Source organism: Nannobrachium achirus, assembly GCF_963921795.1.
Source record: "Nannobrachium achirus genome assembly, chromosome: 2".
Classification (NCBI taxonomy): Eukaryota; Metazoa; Chordata; class Actinopteri; order Myctophiformes; family Myctophidae; genus Nannobrachium; species Nannobrachium achirus.
The window spans coordinates 8,172,027-8,193,558 of record NC_137811.1 but is presented as its reverse complement, the minus strand read 5'-3'; the positions used below and the strand labels follow the sequence as shown (position 1 = coordinate 8,193,558).

Sequence of the window (21,532 nt, the reverse complement as noted above, 5' to 3'; positions counted from 1 at the left end):
GTTGCTGAGTCAACCTTTCTACACAGACTGTTAGAATAAAGAACAAAGCAGTGATCAGAGATGTTTGCTTTGTTTATCTTTAATGTCACTTTATTCACAAGATTATTATTTAATCTCACTTTATTCACAAGATTATTATTTAATGTCACTTTATTCACAAGATTATTATTTAATCTCACTTTAATCACAAGATAACCAGTAAGACTCCGTAATCGGGAGATAAGCGACCGTCAGGTCGCAGCGTGATTTTAGGCCAAAATGTGTAGAAGTGTCCAAAAATGTGTTTGTAAAAATCGGCCTGATGGTGGCGCTATATGGGACAGATGCATGTTGATGAGATGAGTGTAGCCATACGTTGTACCGATTTGCGTGATTTTAGGGCAAAATCTGTAGGAGTAGTGTCCAAAAATGTGTTTTAAAAAATCTGCCTGATGGTGGCGCTATATGGGACAGATCCATTTTGATGACATGAGTGTAGACATGCTGTGTAGCGATTTGCGTGATTTTAGGGTAAAATTTGTAGGAGCAGTGTCCAAAAATGTGTTTTAAAGAGTCGGCCTGAAGGTGGCGCTAAATGGGACATATCCATGTTGATGAGATGAGTGTAGACATACTGTGTACCGATTTGCGTGATTTTAGCGCAAAAATTGTAGGAGCAGTGTCCAAAAATGTGTTTGTCAAGAATCGGCCTCATGGTGGCGCTAGAAGAGGGCCATGTGAGAATTGATGGGTGGAGGTTGTGGTGTGGCAGGCAAGGAGTATGTGTGCAAAATGTGGCATGGATTGGGGCAACGGTTGCGGAGATATGAGCAGGGCAAAAGTGTGACGTGTGACGTGTGACAGACAGACAGACGGACGGACGGACGGACGGACAGACAGACAGACAGACAGCCGGTGGAGGTTAAGCATAAATCACATGTCATTCACTGACTCTCTGTCCAGTGCAGATATAAAGACATAAAGTACACTCATAAAACATTAATACACACTATTTACACACACTAATGTTTAATGTACTGGTAAAGGCAGTGGAACAACAAAGACTTGCCAGTGAGGGATGTGGTATGAAGTGAAGCCTTTCCAATGCTTGGAGCGTCTTTGGAGTGCATTTAAAAAGGATGATGATATTTTAGCAGAACATAAACCTGGTGTTTAACTGTAAATACACATCTAACCTCTGTATAGAAAATAAACACAAAATAACTCAAAACAACGGGAAAACAAACAAACAACCGTTGTTTTGAGAATAAGAAAATATGGAAAAATAAAATATATATTTCACATGGAATATCAAATCCATAAAGTAATGAATACATCATAACAAGACAAATCAAGACGGTGTATGAATACAAGACAACAAAATATTAAAATAGATTATTAACCACTTTAAGACCCTATTATATTTCATCATACGACCCATAGCAAAAATAGCTGATCTATAAGCTCACAAAGCAGGCTGAGAGAAAAACAGTGAAATAATAAAGAAACGATTCCTGACTCCTGACATGAGAGACTAAACAGCAGAGTGATCTACTTGAGGTCACACAACTCAGCAGTGGTTCCTGCAGTTGGATAAAGATAAAATCCAGCATGGAGGTTGTGTGTGAAGGTGGTGTGTTCTGTGTGAAGGAGAGTCATGGTGTCTGCAGACACTCTGTAGAAGGACAGAGTACCTGCACCGTGGTCCACGTACACTCCTACTCTGGAGGAGACACAGCCTGGGAGGGGAGTTACACTGCCTCTGTGTATGAACTGATAACCTTGTTTGGTACTACAGTATAAACACCATGATTTATCATTGGATCCAAATAGACATTCACCAACAGACCCTGTTCTGCTGATATCTTTATATGAGACTGCTATATCAACCCTGCCTCCACTCCACTCTGCCTCCCAGTAACAGCGTCCAGTCAGAGCCTCTCTACTCAGAACATGCTGCCATCCAGTGAATCTCTCTGGGTGATAAGGATATGATTGTGATTGGTTCATATAAGTTACTTTCCTGTTCCCTTTAGACAGAGACAGGTGTTGATAAGCTGTGTTTGGATCCAATGTGATTGGACGTGAATATTGTAAGAACTCAGCTCTGGTCTTGGGCTCTGGTGGTGTTGACAGTAAAACATCCACTCTGTTCACTGTCTCTGAGACGTTTGTCCCTTCCTCTGTGAGAACGTCCTCTAGCTTGTCCCTCATCTTGGACACGGCCGCGGTCACATCTCCAAAGTATCTCAGAGGACGGACGTGGCTGCTGACTGGGTGTGTAGATTCACTGGTCCTTGAGAGAGAGGAGGTGAAACGCTGTAGAAAGTGGATGTGATCCTCTGTGAGTGACAGCTGCTGCAGCTCAGCATGTCTCCTCCTCAGTTCAGAGAGCTCCTGCTCCACTCGCCTCCTCACTTCTTCAGCGCCGCTCACTTGACGTTCCTGCTGCTCTCTGATCTGCTGCCTCACCTCAGATCCTCTTCTCTCCATGGAAGAGATGAGCTCAGTGAAGATGGTGTCACTGTCCTCCACTGCTCTGTCAGCACAGTGCTTGATGGACTCCACCTCTTGCTGAAGCACCTTCACGTCTTTCTCTCTCTCCTGGATTCTCTGCTCAAAGTTCTGCAGACTCGTATCCAGCTCTTTCTGTCTCTCAGTCCGTTCCTCTACGGTTGAGATGGTATCGTGACCTTTGTGTTCGTCCATGGAGCACAGAGAGCAGATAAACTGCTGATCGGTGCGACAGAAAACCTTCTTCTTCTTGTCGTGACGAGAGCAGATGTTCTCCTGAGGCTTGTGTTTCTTATGGTCTCCTGGTCCATCTTGGAGTCCTGTTGATAGATTGATACACATGTTTTTAATCAATCTGATAAAACATTTATTTCATTTGTATGTGCTTGTAACCTCATATGTGGTAGGTAGCCTATAGGAGTCAGCATGTCTCCGCTGCCTGATGAATATTGTTTAGTTTTTTTCTTTTTGGCTTGTTTTTCTTCCCTTACCATAGTACAGGCATTCTAAGGAAAAACCTAGGACAAATTGCAACAAAGGCTAAGAAATCCCTGTGGGAACTTGGGAAAATTGAAAAGAAACTAGAAAAGAAAATTTCTATGAAATTTTAAGTGTGCCTGCAGCTCTCTAAGTGTGTGCAACCTTGTGTAGCGGTTGGTGTTAGCATTAGCATTTTTAGCATTAACATTAACATCAGCATTAGCATTTTTAGCTTAGCATTAGCGGAAGTAGCGGTTAGCATTAGTGGTTAGCCGTTGGGACTGTGGGACCACCCACCGAGTTTGAGACCAGTAACGTGTTGGGAAGTGGAGACATGGGTGTTTAAAGCCCAGCCAATAGGAAGGCAGAGGGGGCGGGGCTTAAGCAATTACAGATAATTCCTATTGGCCATGTAAGTACACACAGCGAATTTGGAGACGGTACCATGCTGCAAACTGGAGATATAGCTGTTTAAAGCTCAGCCAATAGGAATATAGGGGCGGGGCTTAAGAGGGGCGGGGCTTACGTAATGAGTCCCTATTGGCTGTTCAAGTCCAGACACCAAGTTTCAAGACGGTACCATGCTGTGAACTGGAGTTATGGCTGTTTAAAGCCCATCCAATAGGAATACAGAGGGGGCGGGGCTTAATCAATTACAGCTCATCCCTATTGGCCGGAAAAAGACCAAAGTTGTGTGTGCATTTTAAAGTTTAAATGACATTGCTAGGCAAAAGTATAGCAGAGTTATGTGGCGCCAAAGTTTTTTTTTTTTTTTTTTGAGTCCCCCATTCTAAGTCAATGGGGTTTTTGGGCGTCGTTTTTTGCGAATTACGTCGCAATGGTAACGCGGATCGGAAAGAAAAGTAATAGCACACCAGTCCCAGCCGAGCCGCACGTTTTGATGTATATATTGCGGCGGTGGCGTAAATTTGTTCGGCAGTTATTACGTGCCGAAATTTGCGGGAAGATTATTATTATTATTATACTAAAAAAGAACATTTCTAAGAAATTTTAAGTGTGCCTGCAGCTCGCTAAGTGTGTGCAAGCAGTTGGTGTCAGCATTAGCATTTTGCATTAACATTAAAATCATTATTAGAATATTTTACATCATTAGCATTTTGTTACATTATCCTTTGTTAGCATTAGCATTAGCATTTTTATCATTAGCATTTTTCTAGCATTAGCATGTGTTAGCATAGCATTAGCATGTGTTAGCATTATCATTTGTTAGCATTAGCACTTATTAGCATTAGCATTTGTTAGCATTAGCATTAGCATTTGTTATCATTAGCATGTGTTAGCATTAGCATTAGCATGTGTTGGCATTAGCATGTGTTAGCATTAGCATTTGTTAGCATTAGCATGTGTTAGCATTAGCATTAGCATTTTTTAGCATTAGAATGTGTTAGCATTAGCATATGTTAGCATTAGCATTAGCATTTGTTAACAGAAGGAGATCGCTGGACGCTCGTTCTCCATCTTTCCCAGTGGGATCCATAATCACGCGTCCCGGTCAGGTCCTCCAGTCAGGTTTAGCGGAAGACACAGCAGGGTATGGCCGTCAAAACCGTCCCTTAGACGGGGAGAAGCGTGTTGACCCTCGTAACGAATCTCTGACACCTTTTTTTTGAAGAAGACATGTACTTTTTTACCATTTTATAGCGAATGGTGTATAATTTTTACCCCTAGAACTGATAGTTTTAAAGTTGGTTTAGAAAGTCGGCAACATGCCTCGGACAGCTTTTTTTGGGGCAGTTTCAAAAGATAATGATATGGATACTCGACTCCGCGAGTCTCCGCCCCTCCCCCCATATTAGCCCAATCAAATTAATGTATTGCCGTTACTGTACAGAAAGTACTACTTTCAGTACAGTAACTACAATAAATTAATTTGATTGGGTAATTTAACATGGGGGTACATGACATCATTAAAAAAATTGGCTAATTTGATAGCCATAATTAGCTGTTTTGGCCATGTCACGCCCACTTTAAGTATGGCAGATTACAATAAGTGTTTTGCCATTGCATTGCATGGCAGGCACACTTAATAAATACAATAAAAGATTATCAAAAATAAACGTAAAAACACGTATTAGGAGGGTAGTGTGAGTCGCCAGTAAAAAAAAAAAAGATGGGTGTTTTTGATTAATCTATCAAATATCTTAATATTGAATCAAGCAAATTAAAATCTGTCCAGGGTGTTCACAAAAGCCTGATTAGACGATTTTTTTGGGCATGGGGCATGTGTGCAAGTGTATGTATTTGTATACACAATAAGCCCATTCCCAAGATGCACCACAATCTTTGATTGGCAGATATGACTTATGTAACACTAGTAGTGTTACTGTAAAGCGTGATTTCGGGGCAAAATGTGTAGGAGCAGTGTCCAAAAATGTGTTTGAAAAAATCGGCCTGATGGTGGCGCTGTATGGGACAGATCCATGTTGATGAGATGAGTGTAGACATAATGTGTAGCGATTTGTGTGATTTTAGGGCAAAATCTGTAGGAGCAGTGTCCAAAAATGTGTTTGAAAAAATCGGCCTGATGGTGGCGCTATATGGGACAGATCCATGTTGATGACATGAGTGTAGACATAGTGTGTACAGATTTGCGTGATTTTAGGGCAAAATTTGTAGGAGTAGTGTCCAAAAATGTGTTTTAAAAAATCGGCCAGAAGGTGGCGCTAAACGGGACATATCCATGTTGATGACATGAGTGTAGACATACTCTGTACCGATTTGTGTGATTTTAGGGCAAAATCTGTAGGAGCAGTGTCCAAAAATGTGTTTTAAAAAATCGGCCTGAAGGTGGCGCTAAATGGGACAGATCCATGTTGATGACATGAGTGTAGACCTACTATGTACCGATATGCGTGATTTTAGGGAAAAAATTGTAGGAGCAGTGTCCATAAATGTGTTTTGCAAGAATCGGCCTCATGGTGGCGCTAAAAGAGCATCATGTGAGAATTGATGGAGGTAGTGGTTTGGCAGCCAAGGAGAGTGTGTGCAAAATTTGGCATGGATCGGGGCAACGGTTTGCGGAGATATGAGCAATGAGAAAAGTGTGACGTGTGACAGACAGACTGACGGACGGATTGACTGACGGACAGCTGGTCGAGGTTTTGATAGTAACTGCGACCTGACGGTCGCAATAATACCTTGTTAAAGTGACCATTTTGTTAAATGTTGCATTTGGAGTTATTTTACTGTAATTTAACAACATAACCAGCACAGATAGACAAAGAGACATTTGTGGATTTATATTTAAAAGTAACTTTTGTTTTCCCCCCTGGACCCAGGGTATGGCAGCTGCATACCCCTGCCATACCCAATTGACGCCCCTGCAAGCACAAACTGGCCATGCATGATCGCATCACCTTGTGAATGTAGGATGTCAATCAAAGTAAAAACAAAAAGAACCTTTCTATCACAACTTCACAAGTTCAAGAGTTCAGATTGGTTAATTCCTTAGCTATCTGACGAACGTTAAACTGCAAACTGAATGTTTTTTGGCACTGTATATCTACTTATCTAAAGTATGGCAATAATAATAATCAAATATCCTATTTTATACTTTAGTGATATGATTATTACACAAAAAATATTAGTGCTGTCCAACAATTAAATATTTGACTCACGATTAATCACATGATTTATCTAGTTAATCGCACAATTAATTACAAATAAGTCATCAGTTTTATTATCTGTTCTCAAGTCTTTTATACCCCTATTAAAAAAACATATTTTAGAATTAAAAATAATTAAAAGTCAATACATTGTCACTTTATAAATGTGACAATGTATGGTACCCTTATATGTACAGGTATGTTGGTTTGTTTACTGTTGAAAGAGAAAACAATGTTGCACATTAAGCTGATCATCTGGGGACCTCCTAAAATAATTGCTGAAATAACAATAATGTTGAGAACCACTGTCCTAAACCACGGGTAGGCCAAATGGTTAAATAAATAAATATGGGATTACTTGTGATTAAAATAATGAATCGAGATTAGCATAACGGTGAGTTAATTTGCGATTAAATGAGTTAACTCGGACAGCCTTAAAAATATCAATCTACAAGTCCTTGTAGTTTTTCTATCACAGCAATTGCAATGAATGAAAATTTCTGCCAATAATGATGTCCTCAAAACCAGGACACCAGGGTTAAAGTGTTATGCGTGTTTCGCCACATGGGCTTAAAGTACATTTATAACAATCTGTAGGAAATCTAGGTATCACAATATTATTGTTTCAGTCAAAGGGTTATTGTTTACTGAACTCTCAAGATGTTCACAGGGTCATACGTAGTTATTAAAAAGACTGAATGACTTTGCTATTACAGTAAAAACAACCTAACGACCTATTTGCATACACACAGTACTCCCATTACATCCTTCACTATGTCTATACCATACACACAGTACTCACATTACATCCTTCACTATGTCTATACCATACACACATTACATCCTTCACTATGTCTATACCATACACATTACATCCTTCACTATGTATACCATACACACACTACTCACATTATAGCCAATCTACAAGCTCAAAGCGCGCCGCAGCGCATCTCAGAGACAGTGCAGCGCGACGCGTTTAGAGCTTGTAGATCGGCTATTTTTGCCTGTATATGTATTGTGGCCCTCTGGAGTGAGTGTGAAAATATAGTGGCCCTCTCCATCATCAACGTTGCCACCCCTGGTCTATACGTTAAGAATGTCCTGTTATGCTGTCCTCATACGGCCCATAGATCTATCCTATAACCAGTGCTGTGTTCCACCTGTAACGCACGTATACACCGTCTGCTGACGGAAATACAAATATGAACAGCGTCTGCCCTCGGGAACCTTTCAAAGTAGCGTATCTGATAGGCATTGTGCACTGGCGTCTGCCCTGGACACACAAGCCGTGGAGTGTATGACCTCAAAATAAATCTAGAATACACCACTGCCTATAACATACAGTATACAGTAAAGGCTCTGATGAAGGCTCTGAAAGGCGTAAGCGTTCTTTGTTGGTGTGTGCCAATAAAAGAAAAGTGGACATTTGAGTACTTCCCAGAGGAAAAATCTGCTTCTCATTTAAAGCTTTTCAGTTGCTCATGAGACGTAAGGGAGCCACACTTTTGTTTCTCATGTGTGCTTCATTAGAAGATCAGATATTGCTCTCCTTGAAGCTCCTTGTAGATCCTAAAGGTGCTTTAGGATCTTTAAGGAGCTTCTCATTTGGAGCCATGTTTGAGAAGAATTTGAGTATCTTATTCTGAGATTACAGGGAGTGAGAGACGAGATGTAGGGGAGCACTCTCTATTGACTCATTAGTGTATCCTATATTACTCTCATATTGAGCCAAATATGAGAAATAATTGAGTAGCTTTATTTGAGATGATAGGAGCAATAAATGAGACATAGGTGAGAGCTCTCTGATGGCTCATTTAAGTCTCTTAACTGTGACCCAAGATTCTTACTTTGAGCCATTAATGAGCAATAATTGAGATTTAATTACCCAGAACCTTTTTTTCTCACTTGGAGCTGTAAATGAGATACAGTATACATGCAGATATTTTGATATAAAAACAATACAATAATTTCCTTCAATAAAACTTTATTTAATTTCCTTCAATAAAACTTTATTTTCTGTAAGGTGGCTGAAGATGAAGTGCTTTTAACAGTAGTCTTTTAAAAGACTACTTTGGAAAAGGTTTGGGTTGTGTATTTACCTTGCCATGATGTAACTCTAAGGTGGCCAAGAAAACAATACATTTTAGTTATACAACAACCCAAACTATGACCAAAGTGGTCTTTTATTCCAAATAAAATAAAAACAAACATCACAGTTCCTCCCCTTACTACTCATGAATGCAGTGCCAAACAAGAAAGTGACCCTAATCAAATCAATGTGACCAAAACAGTCACTGCTACTTAAGTCAAATACATGCAAAAAAAAACACATGCAATAATACTTAACTAATTAAATGCGCACAGCTTAAAAGTTCACTTAAGAGTGCAAAGTGCCCATTGGTCAGTGCAAAAAGCAGAAGTGACATGTACTCCCAGCAAAACCGGACAGGAACAAACAGTCAGTGATAACTATTCCAGTTATAAGTTACAGTTGTCCTTACCAAACGACCGTTGTGTTTCATTGTATAATGTGAGGACAACATTCACGAAGGACTGCCAGTCTCTCACGTCTCCGTCCTGGGTAGATGAATCTATCTGTTCCTCTGTCTCTTACTCCAGTATCCGAGGATCTCGGGTGGGAGTTCTTAAAGATTGTATTAAGTTTCCTGCACCCTGGCCAATTCCTCCACCCCTGCAAGGAGAACCCAACAACGGTGTCCGCCTTCCTCACCAGTCTGTTGAGGTTGAAGGTGTCACCCGCTCAGTTGTTCCTCCCCAGCACGTTATTCCAAAGAAAACTGCTCCACTTGCCATACCAGATTGGTAGAACATCTGTAGCATCCTGTTGCACACGCCAAACGATCCCGTCTTCTCAGGAAGAGCAGGCTGTTCTTACCCTTCCTGTGAATCGCCTCTGCGTTGTGCGACCAGTGTTTCCACGGACACCGCCTTCCATCCAGCTTCGGTGCCATACCGTAAGACATAGTCTGCAGACAGGGAAGATGAAATTAGCTATATAAGCACAGTCAACATGTTTTCCCCACGCCAGTGATGTCGTTCGAACCTTCTCTCAGTCAGTGGGGGAAAATAAAAGATACAATGTTACATTAAACCCTGAGACACAATCTCTTCCATTGAAATAACCAAAGAGTTAATGATCGTTTCGGCCTACACCTGCCACTGTTCAGCGACTGTTGCAGCGCAGCTATCTACAAGACTCTTATTAAGAAGGACCCAGAAGGGGCACTGTTTGATGTAAAGTCATCAACAAAACTTCCAGCTAAACCTTCAGTTTTAGAGGGGCTTTCAACAGGATAATCACAAGGTTTGTGTGCTTTATTAAGATAAAGTACCAAAGAAATTAGAACAACCAGGCTGACCGCATTTAAGACAAAGTGTCTTTCCTGAACAAAGTCTGTGGATTAACTTCAAGTGCGTTGTTAGTGAGTTGGCATTGGCCTGAGGGACTTTACAAATAAAACAAAACATCTCAGTATCAAATCAGTGCATCATCAGAGCACTCAGATAACAATATACTTTTCAGTATTAAAATTCAGTGCAGCATCAGAGCCCTCAAAATAAATCTTCTCAGTTTAGCATCAGAACCCTCAAAACCATCTCAAAAGTATCAGAAATCAGTGCAGAATCAAGAGCCGGGAGTCTCTGGTAGGGGACCCAACCGGTAGGAGACAATATAATCTCAAAAGTATTAAATAAATAAAAACAAAATAAAAATAATAATCAGTGCAGCATCCGAGCTCTCATTTATTTGACCCTGGGATTGACCTTGGTGGTAGCAGCATCTATCTGGTAAACAGCACTTTGCAAGAAGTGGTAGACATTAGCCAGATCCCGGTTGTACGAGGTAGCGAAGACGAAATGATTTTTAAAAAGCGTGTCGAAAGAGGCAAGGGAGTCTGGTGACTTACACGGGATTGCACGTTTGTCAATCACAATGAAGTATTTGTGTATGGTACACCTCTGGGTCCCCACAGCCAGTAGATAGGGTTGACGACTCTCGTGATGCTGTCCAGATGCCCCTCGACACTGGTCCCAGTCTGTGACAAGAGAACTTCATTAGTCATGTTATTACAATTAATATGTTTGCAGTTTAGAGCCCCAACTTCATGAGATAGCCACCAGAATCACTTCTTGCCACAAAATGCAACCAACAACATTCTGCCTTATCTTTATTCTGCTAAATGTAAAATAAATAAACATATTCATATCGGTGTATCTCAGGCTGATGGGGATAGATCTGTGGGGGGCGAAAGCAGACAATTATCACAGGGCAGTCGCTGATTACAGATGAGCATGGTTATCGCATGATTTCACAAAAGTATAGTTTTAAGGGTGACTATTAGGGACAGAACAGTGAGCCATCTTAAACTTTAATTGAACTATAACCTTACCTAGATGAACTTCACAAGGTGGTCAATGGCTTGTCGGGCTGAGAGCTTCCCTGGTCTCTTGTTGCGGCCTTGAGGTGAGGGTGGCATGAGGTGGATAAGGCAAGATGGAGGACATCTCACTGTCCCATCCTGAAAATACAAGGGAGAGAAAAAAAACCAGACATTTTTACTAAAATCTCTTCATTTTGGTTTCGAAACCAATTCCCTCTTCCATTAGTATTAGTCATTTAATTCCAGCATACCATTTTCCAGTTGTCCTGTTGGGATTCAGCTTTATGAAGCAGATCTTCAAGGTCGCCTGTCTGGGTGAGGCCATGGCTTTGTTCAAGGACTTTCTGCCTGTAGCGAGTAGGCCCCTTTTCCAGGAACTTGGAAAAGGGGCAGCGATGCAGCGATGTCATCACCAAACATCAGACTGAAATTCTGCTCCATCTGCAGACAAGATGGAATACAGACGACAACATGGCATACATTTTTAATAGGTTCACCTTATGACCAGGGCTGTGATCTGTTTAAAGTCATTTTTCATTTCAGTTCGACTTTAAGGCAATACATACCATTCCCGCAATGTCAAGAAATCTTGGAAAGGTGGTGAATATTTCAGAGGACTTCACTGGGTCATGAACCATTGCTTGGCGATGGGTGAAGGTGTGTTTCATCTTCTCCTCGACGATTGCTTCATCAGTTGTATGGTTCATCAGTGCGATGGCCTCACAACACTGGGTTTTGACAGGGGATTCTGACACTCTGTAATGATCCTCTCTCCTCCAGGTTTGGCCATCAGAATGTTTTCAATCATCTAAGTGGGAGGGGGGAAAAGGGGGGGACAGGGATTTGGTGGCCAAATATATTTACAGTAGCACAAATGTAAACCATGCCCCCCATACTTCTCCGCAATTGTACTTTGCCATTTACCCCCCTGCTGCCCCCTTTATCAGAATCACCATCTTGATCTCCATTTCAAACAGTCATCTGCAAATCTTACCTGAGCGAGATGAGTCAGGTCAGCTCTGTTCCTTTGGGCAGGACACGGCTGCAAAATGGTGGTGTCATCAGTCCCCATTGTCTGCACTGGAGCTGAGAAAGGCTAGTTTCAGTGAGCCTCACTGAATCTAGCATGTTGACATAACAGGAGTGATTATAATAACATGTGATTAGCAAGAGGGGATCATTTGTGTTAAGAGTAATGTAAAAGAGATATTATAAATAAATATTGCGTGCCGGATCAAACAACATGAAGTGCTTTTGCGCACTGCTGCCAGTAGCCTACTTATTTAGCGTCTGGTACTAACTCTGCTGTCACGTACTGCAGTTGTTCTAAAACTTTTCAGGCCGCAACCCCAAAAATAATCATATTTTAACTGGGGACCCCCCACCCTGACGAGCACTAAGAGTTGGGACAGTACATTTTGTATAACACTGTTCTATTGTGAAAGTCTAGCAGATCTACATGCTCACAACGCCTCGCATTGCGAGGCTTTGTGAGCATGTAGATCTTCTATTTTCACAATCTCTGAGTCTAATATTTGATCATTTGGCCCAATGTTTAGTCTGTCATTTTAGAGGTATTAAAAAGTCCTTAAATTGTCACTTTAGAAATGTGCAAATACCCTCTATACACTTAAAGTTTGTTGGTTTGTTTACTGTTGAGAAAACAATGATTAGCCAATCATCAGGGGACCCCCCAAAATAATTTAGGGACGCCCCTGGGGGTCCCGACCCAAAGGTTGAGAACCACATTTCTAATACCTCAAAAGAACAGGGGAACAAAGGAAAGAAAAGACCGTTATAACATTAAAAGTAAACAAATTATATAAAAACTGGTCAAACGTTGCCCAAATTGTCAAATGATATAAGAGGCAACAATTGTGAAAATAACAGATCTACAAGCTCACTGCATTCCAAGTGCTTGTCAGGGTGGAGGGTCCCCAGTTCAAATATGACTATTTTGGGGGGTCCCCAGTTCAAATATGATTATTTGGGGGGCTTAAGTGGTTAACAGTCAACAGGATCACTGATTACATTAATTATGAGAAGCAGTGTTCTTGGTGACATCACCACCAACAAGTGCCACAGGATATAAATAACAACAAGTGGGCTTGAGACCAGTATATTATACCAAAACTTCATAGGATAGACCAAGGATATTCTCCTCAAAAATATACAATAAATAAAAAATACCAACAGTACAAAGGCAGGGCCCTTAGCCAATGAGGCTAAGGGCACAGGGGTATATATTTGTGCCCATATGAGCCCACACTGTTTTGTATGAACAGTATTTCTAGTTAAGAACTGGTTCTCAAACTGTTTTTTTATTTAAAGGACCCCCTGTTTTTAGTATGCATATGGCCATGATCCCCCATCATCCATAACTCCCCTAGAACTGTACAAATGGAACCAGATGGACCTGTTAGGGTTAATTTGGTTCCATTTGTATACTCTACTACCATTGCTAGCTAACATTAGCCACAAATACCACACACACACACACACACACACACACACACACACACACACACACACACACACACACACACACACACACACACACAGTATTGAACAGCTGCTAGCTAACTTTGGCTCTGTTAGCCACAATACCACACAACAGGCTGCAAGCTGTGCACAAATACACAGCAAAGCACCTTCTGTTAATACAAAATAAAAAAACGTCCACTTCTATCAAAAGGGAAGCTTATCTTACACATTTTGAACATTCAGTTCCATTAGGATGTAGTCTACTGTAAAAACGTTAGCATCAGCTAGTGTTAGCATTAGCTAGCGTTAGCATTAGCTTAGTTGTACTGGTTGGATGAACCTTTCAGAAAAATACACACTTTGTACAAAAACACTGCAGACAACATTCTTAAGTAACATACAGTACATGTAGGTTACTTTATCCAGTGGCTATGTTGTTTCACCTACCTAAAAAGGATAAAGCCCATGAGAGCATATAACTCCTGGTTGTTCTTCTCTTCAGCACTGACTGACTGAGGTTCAAAATGGCAGCCAGCCCAGACTGGTTCAAACCAGTTCCAAGTCGTTCCAATAGCTCCTCTCTGTCTTGAGGAGCAATAGATGAGCAGCAAATGAGCAGCAAATGTTTCCTCTGAGAAAGTATAATAATAAGGATATGCCCCGCCTCCTACAGAGCTCTGTTTCCTGCTAGATCAAAGCAATATGTGATGTCACTGTTCTCATCCTTCCCAGTTGTTGTTTGGGCAATTAACCCTTTGACTGACTGCTGCTGAAGCAATAATGCATTGTTTTTCATGAACTACTGTACACTTATCTAAAGATTAGATCTGATCAGATCAGATCAGGGGTCTTCAACAGGGGGTCCGCGACCCCTAGGGGGTCCGCGGGGATACTGCAGGGGGTCCCCTAAAAAGGGGGGGGGGGAAATATATAGGATATATATAAATATATAATTTATTTTAAGAAAGAAAAAAAAGAAAAAATATATATTTTAATAGCATTATTATTATAGCAGTATTGAATGCACAATGTGATTTTACACAATTTTATACATAAATATACAATATATGTTGTAGCCCCCTTCCCTACCCTACAAGGTATCTCAGTTATAACTATTATAATTATAATAAACATACTATAAAGTGTTAGGCCTATACATCATTGGAAAAAATACTATTTTTGTCAATACTGCATGTAGAAATACTCTGTAACAAATCATTCTAAATTTACTTAAAGTACAAAACTGTTGGTATGAAAATGTATTTAAAGTGCAAAAGTAGAAAGTACTCATTATGCAGAATCTTTGAAAAGAGCAGATCTACAAGCTTACAATGGCATTGGTAACATTTTTGAGAGGCCATTTTTGCGACCGTTAGGTCGCAGTTACTATCAAAACCTTCACTGGCAGTCTGTCTGCCTGTCCGTCTGTCCGTCTGTCCGTCCGTCCGTCCACATCACGGCACACCACACTTTTGCCCTTCTCCACAACCGTTGCCCCTATCCATGCCAAACTTTGCACACACACTCCTTGCCTGCCAATCCACAAGCTCCACCCCTCCAGAGACCCCTGGAGCTCCAGGGACCCCCAGGGACCCCCTGGCGCCACTGCCAAAAAGTCAAAAGTAGCCGATCATACATGTGCTTATCTCCTGGTTAGGGAGTCTTACTGGTATTGTTCTGCTCCAGGATTCTGGCTACCCCCCCTAAATCACATGCGCTGAGTCAGAATATGCAGGTTTTATTCCAATGCGCAAACAGGAAGTGTCTCAAAACTGCCACTTCCTGGTGTGTTTTGGGTATTACGAGTTGGTAGGTGCTCCGATATATTTTTTTCTCATGTCTGCATGTCATTTTAAGCCTCAGGTCGACATTCAGTAACCCTAATATCCTATCGTGATTTTATAGTAATTCAAAGGAGGCTAACCCTAGTTTAATCCTAGGAATGTCGCACAGAAATAAAACACACCTCCACGTGTTCGTCTCGGTGAGCTATTCAACATACTAAAAGATGCGCCCTTGACACATGATGGTTTCGGACTTATAACACGAAATAGCTAACCCTAGGGTCAGCTATTTCGCGTTATAAGTCAAAGACGATGCGACATCAGACCTTGGTTCCGAGATATGTTGTAGAGCTCTCCGAGACGAACGTGTGGATGTCTTGGTTATCCTCCTACGACCTTTCTTCCCTGGGATCTCCAATTTGACTAAGGGTCATAGAGTCTATAAACGTTAGAGCACATTGAATGCCAGGCCAGAGAAAGCTATCTCCTCACAGGAGTGTCTGTGTGGGATGAACCTTATACTGGCGTGTTCAGCTCGCAGAGACGAACATGTGTATGTGTGTGTGTGTGTGTGTGTGTGTGTGTGTGTAACTCCTCTATACGACACTCCTGTGCCGAGAGAACGGCCCCTAAAGTTAGAATTAGGGTTAGCCCTCTAGGGGTCATACATCAACGCGTTCGTCTCAGCGAGCTGATCAAGAATCTTTTTGCCATGTGTCTGTGCGTCCCCTAGAACCCGAGCTAGCTCTTTTAGAAGGGTTAGAAATCGACTAAAGCATTTTTACGTGACGGGATAAGACTAAGAAAGATCTAACTGATCAGTCTTGATCACATGACTAGCGATTTGTGTGAAATTTGAAGGAGTAATATAAGAAAATATGTATTACGTAAGTCGGCCTGCTGGTGGCGCTATAAAAGGCATGTGACAAATGTAGGGCAAAGTTGAAGTTTTAGTCATGCTGCATAAATTGTTGAAACTCATGTAGTAGTAATAATATCTTAAAATGTAACTAACTTATAATGGTTATCCCCCAAATTAGCATTCTATTGATGCAGACCCTTAGTTTTCATTAGATAACGTTTCTGTAAGTTCTATACTTTATCTTAATAAACTATCTGATACATTGCTTTTAACATTCTTAAATTGGCATGAGATTGGTTCTGTATGTGATAAAATTGAGACATAATTTATCTAATTGTTGGTATCATTCGAGAGCTTGTACTAGCTAGAATGATATATACTTAAGACATTTTCTGAATATGCTATAAATAAAGCAAGTGAATTAAAATGAGCATTAAACACAAATGCATGATCAAATGAGAATGATTGAAGACTGCATCGTTTATAGCTATATACTGGCCAATCTGAGTCTTTAATGTGACTTAAATGAGATAATCTTGAGAGCTCTTTTACAGCTCAACAGTGGTCATTCTGAGACAGACCTGAGATGTAACAAAAAGCCTTAATTGAGCTTTAAATGAGATTATATTGAAAGCTATTTTTTATATCACTTGGAGCTAAGTTTGAGACGCAACAATCCAGATGAATTGAGCAATATTTGAGACATTATTGAGCTCTCCTGTATAGCTCATCAGAGCTTCCATCTGAGGCATGTTGCTCCCCAGAAATAGAGGAGAAACAGGAGCAATACCTGAGATCTCCTTTTTGTATCACCTTGATCTCATTTGTGGCTTGAGAAACAAAAGAGCAATAGATGAGGGCTCAATCATGGATTCTGCTTTCCTCTGGGTTGACATTTTGGATGTACGACCTTTTTTTAAAGTCCTACTTTTTATGTAAACTAGATATAAAAATGATGTCAAGTCGGGTGTCTTTAACTAGGCAACGCTGCCACGCTGTGGACGGACAGACAGACAGACAGACAGACAGACAGACAGGCAGGCAGGCAGACAGACAGACAGACAGACAGACAGACAGACAGACAGACAGACAGACAGACAGACAGACAGACAGGCAGACAGACAGACAGACAGACAGACAGACAGACAGACAGACAGAATTTGGCACAGAGCAAAGTTTATGCTCGCGGGAGGATCTGCGCGCCTCTCCCACCGGAACAGTTTAGCTGTCTTTAATATATTACCTGAGTTTTGTTCATTATTGTTAAATTCAGTGTTCACGTGTGTGGGGCAGATGTGTATGGAAAATACGGGATGATATTTAAATGACAAAGGGATAATATGCAAACATGGACAGCAGAATTGAGGGTAGGCTAAATGTCTCTTTCACGGCCAGGTGTCGTAGGTGAATCGGACAGATACTAGTAGGTGAAAAGACTCTTCACTACGGCAAAAGGACCAAATGCATTTTGGCGAATATGCTTTCGGCGAGTCTGCCTGACACGCGCTATACTTTAGCTAACTCATTACCTGCAGGTTTTTGAAGCTGCTACGAAATTATGAGCTATTGTACCTGTCTTGAAACCTAACTCTTCTTTTCTTTACCTCCAGTATTGTATCATATTTTATTGTATATTTCTATTATAAATAAGTACAATTAAACTATTATAAATAAAAAATTATAGCACTCATCAGTTGGTATTTAGGAGTTCGCCGCACATCCGAAGGCAAAAAATAAATAAAAAGAAAATCTTCCACTTCTACGGATATATCATAAATTATGTAATGTTTTTGTAATAAGACATCTCTCTTTAGTGGTCTCACCTGTCTGCTTCATGCTCTCCACCACTCCAGCCAACATGGTGGTCTTCTTCAGAACGGGTCTTGGGAAGAAGGTTTGTCTGCACTGTGGACAGTTGACCGGCCCTCTCTGATCATCCTGGTTCCAGAAGCCCTCGATACACCTCCTGCAGTAGCTGTGTCCACAGGGAACAGTCACTGGATCCTTCAGGAGATCCAGACAGACAGAACAGGTCAACTGTTCCCCATCTACTTCAACTCCCTGCTGAGCCATTTTAGTACGACTATCAGTCAGTCAGGCAGGCAGGCGGGCGGGCGGGCGGGCAGGCAGGCAGGCAGGCAGGCAGGCTGTACTCCGCAGAGATACAGTGAAGTTTCCTGCACGGCCTGGTAGACAGTGGGTAGAGACTGGTCCTTTCAGGCATCCAATCAGATCACTCTGCGTCTCAAGAGGAGGAGGAGTCAGCATCAAACACGGGCCACTGCTGACAACAAAATAATAATACACTTTTATACCAAGGTAAAATACGTCAAGGGTTATAACGATGTTACACAAATAAAAATTTCACACACAAAACAAAACAAAGGAAAATAATGAAAGAAAATGAAATGCTATGGTACCACCAGTGGTACTTGTACCACAGGTTGACAGATGTCTTTTCAGAGGACAGGGTTACTTGAGGACATGAGGAGATTCACTTCTACCAGCTAAACTAGTTTATCAACGTAGCTTTAATAGTTGTGGTTTCCAAGGTGAACATGTGCTGTAGTTTTGATGAGAAAGTCTAAGGTGTGCCAACAAATACTGGAGTCAAAACAGATAATTATGTGCATGATGAGTGATTAATGATATACCAAATACCAAATAAGATAACGGGAGTGATCCAAATAACCAAATAAGATAACGGGAGTGAATGCAGCCTGAAGGTGGCATCGTGGACTTTATAATCCGTTAATTTCAGGAGCACTAAATGAGTTAAGAGCCTCAGAAATTAACGGATTAAAATATCCGGCCGTTGTCTTATTTTGAAGGCCAGAAGTCCATAGCGTAAACACTTCCGGTCTGACGTCATCGCGTCCTTCACCGGAATCGATCATTGTTTACGTGGTGTTGTGTAATGGCGGAACGGAGCTTTTCAACACGTGTAACATAAGCGAGCATCTATTGCCATCTGCGCTTTGAAAGTGTTGTTTTGAGATAATGGACATTAAAGATGAGATCCCCCGTCTGCCTCAATGTTATGGGATTACTATTTTGTGCTCGTGGATCCGTGATGATGAGACATCAGCGACGGAGATCGGCTCGGGACCTTCCGCCATTGTACTTGGTAGGATAACTGCCGTTACAGTAATATATTACTTTTCACGAGACATCTCGGGAATGGCACTCGAGATACTCGAGTATATTTCACGAGTATTCTCGGGAATGGCACTAAATCGGTTAAGAGAGCATGGCAGGATTTGAAGGAATGCAGGGTCACACCTAGTTAGATGTGTCCTGACGAATCACCATAGTTTCATGCTACAAGGAAGATTTCTAAAATATAAATACAATCACATATCAGGGCATACGAGCGGAGTGGAGCGTTTTTGACCTGTGCGAGCGACTTTTCAAATGGGTCTGAGCGGCTTTGGAGCGAGGATTTTCCTCCGCTCCTTGGAGCGCCGACCTCCTCCACTACTAGCCGATCCTGTTGCGGCTGCGCGCCACATGTTGCCAACAAACAGTCTCTGGGCGGAGCCATCATGATGAGCCATGTCGGCACCGTGTAGAGGAGTGGAGGAGACAGAGAATTCCCTTTATTAAGATTTCACAAAATGTATCTACAGTAGGCCTATATCATCCACACAAGTAGGCTATGTTATAATAAGTAGCCTACCTTGTGTCAGTTAAGTTATAGACTATATCATCACCACCAGCAGTCAAAGGATACGATTTGAAATGCAAGTGAGACTGATTTGGCTGAATGAAAAACACACGCCACGAGTCGCTTCCCTCTCTCGGTTGTGGTGTTTAGCCTAATCAATAACCAACAGGATTTAATATTGCCCGTCTTAAAATACAATGCCTTAGACTGCCTATAGACAGATCTCCAACAAGCCGAGGCTCACCATATCACTGGCAAAAGAGAAAGTGTTTCGGACATGGTAGCAAACTTTTTTTTTTCTGCTTTTTGACGACCCTGAGCGGAGCGCGGAGTGCGCGGTGAGCGAGCGATACGCAAATCAAGGTGAGCGGCGGAGCGGGGTCGAGCGGAGCGGCGGGAGGGGCGGCATGAGCGAAGAGCGAACGGTACCATAGACCCCAGGAGCGCGGAACGGCTTTCCGGCATGCTCCACTCCGCTCGTGTGCTCTGTCGCATATGAGTAAATGGTGCATTTATATAGTGCCTTTACAGCGATTGTGCATCACATTCACCCATTCATTATATTCACCCATTCACACACACATTCATTACATTCACATTCATTCACCGATGGCAAAGGAAACCATGCTTGGCACCAACCTGCTCATCAGGAGCAGTTAGGGGTTCAGAGTCTTGCTCAAGGACTCTTCAACACTAACTCTGGGGGAGCCTGGGATCGAACTGGGAACCTCCCGGTTGCCAAGCAGCCACTCGACCCCTGAGCCAATGCCACCATTGTTTGTATGTTAAAGTTAAGCCTAGTTGTGTGATCCTCATTTACATGTTTATTACACAGTATGTCCTGCTGAGTTTAGTTGTGCGCTGGGGTTCAACCTTGAGCTTGAGAGGTCCTGACTCTTCAAAGTAATGTCTACATCCTCATAAACCCATGAGGTATCACTTATGATTCTATGATGTTTGATTCAGAAGTTTATGATGTAGGCTACCCTGCTTCAGAGTGGCAGCCATCTTGGATTGGCCCGGTATGGCTAACAGAAGTATAATTCAGCCTGTCTGTAGTTATATTATGATGTTGGTCATGTTCATCGCATGGTACAAACTGTGAAATGTGCATAAATGTTAATACGTTTAGCAGAGACGTCTGGGAGAAATGTGAGGCCCTGTGCAAAGTAACCCACCCCCCCATCACAAGCTGGCATTTATTCATGGTTGTATTACTGCTGCTGACATTATAAAACTCAGCATGAAAAGAAAGTAACCTTGACTTTGTCCATTATATCTCCCCTTTAATAAACCTTTAATGAACCCTCGTACCCAGGGCCCAGAATAGAGGGTATGCGCGTCCACTGGGACCCGCCCCCCTAATCTAGACTGAGTGGCAAAACATTGAGCAGCTTGGAGCATTGGAGTTTGGAAGTGCTAGTTGCAAATCACTCAACAGCCCTGCATACCACCTGTTTCTAATTTGCACATAATGCAGGAGGCAGCAGGATGTTCTGTTGTAGAAAACGAGCGCTTCCAAACTCTGACACTTGGAAAAATAAAAACCTGCACAGAATGTCTTGACAGAAAGTAGCTCATAACATGTCTATGGTGGATTTTTATGAAACAAAAACTTTGCAGATAGAAAGAGGATAATTCAAGCTTTCAGTACAGCCGCAATGTTGGTGAGTTTAACTTTGTTTAATACAATCAGATAGGACTTTTCTGTTTGGATGTATGGGCTGAAATCA

The 21,532-nt window shown here is 41.6% G+C and overlaps 1 protein-coding gene and 1 long non-coding RNA gene across 2 annotated transcripts; both read right to left on the bottom strand.

Annotated features, from left to right (window-relative positions):
• Positions 1 to 1,530: 1,530 nt before the first annotated feature.
• Positions 1,531 to 18,205, bottom strand: LOC308296225 (E3 ubiquitin-protein ligase TRIM65-like; the record flags this gene model as incomplete). The annotated part of the gene is made up of 2 exons (XM_080739408.1): positions 1,531 to 2,813; positions 17,956 to 18,205. 2 exons carry the CDS (start codon positions 18,203 to 18,205, stop codon positions 1,531 to 1,533), a joined length of 1,533 nt encoding a protein of 510 aa, XP_080595534.1.
• Positions 8,776 to 12,312, bottom strand: LOC308306064. Its single transcript, XR_013963146.1, has 3 exons — positions 11,254 to 12,312; positions 11,012 to 11,140; positions 8,776 to 10,657 (listed from the first exon to the last, which is right to left on the bottom strand). It is a non-coding gene; the product is annotated as an uncharacterized lncRNA (long non-coding RNA).
• Positions 18,206 to 21,532: the final 3,327 nt, after the last annotated feature.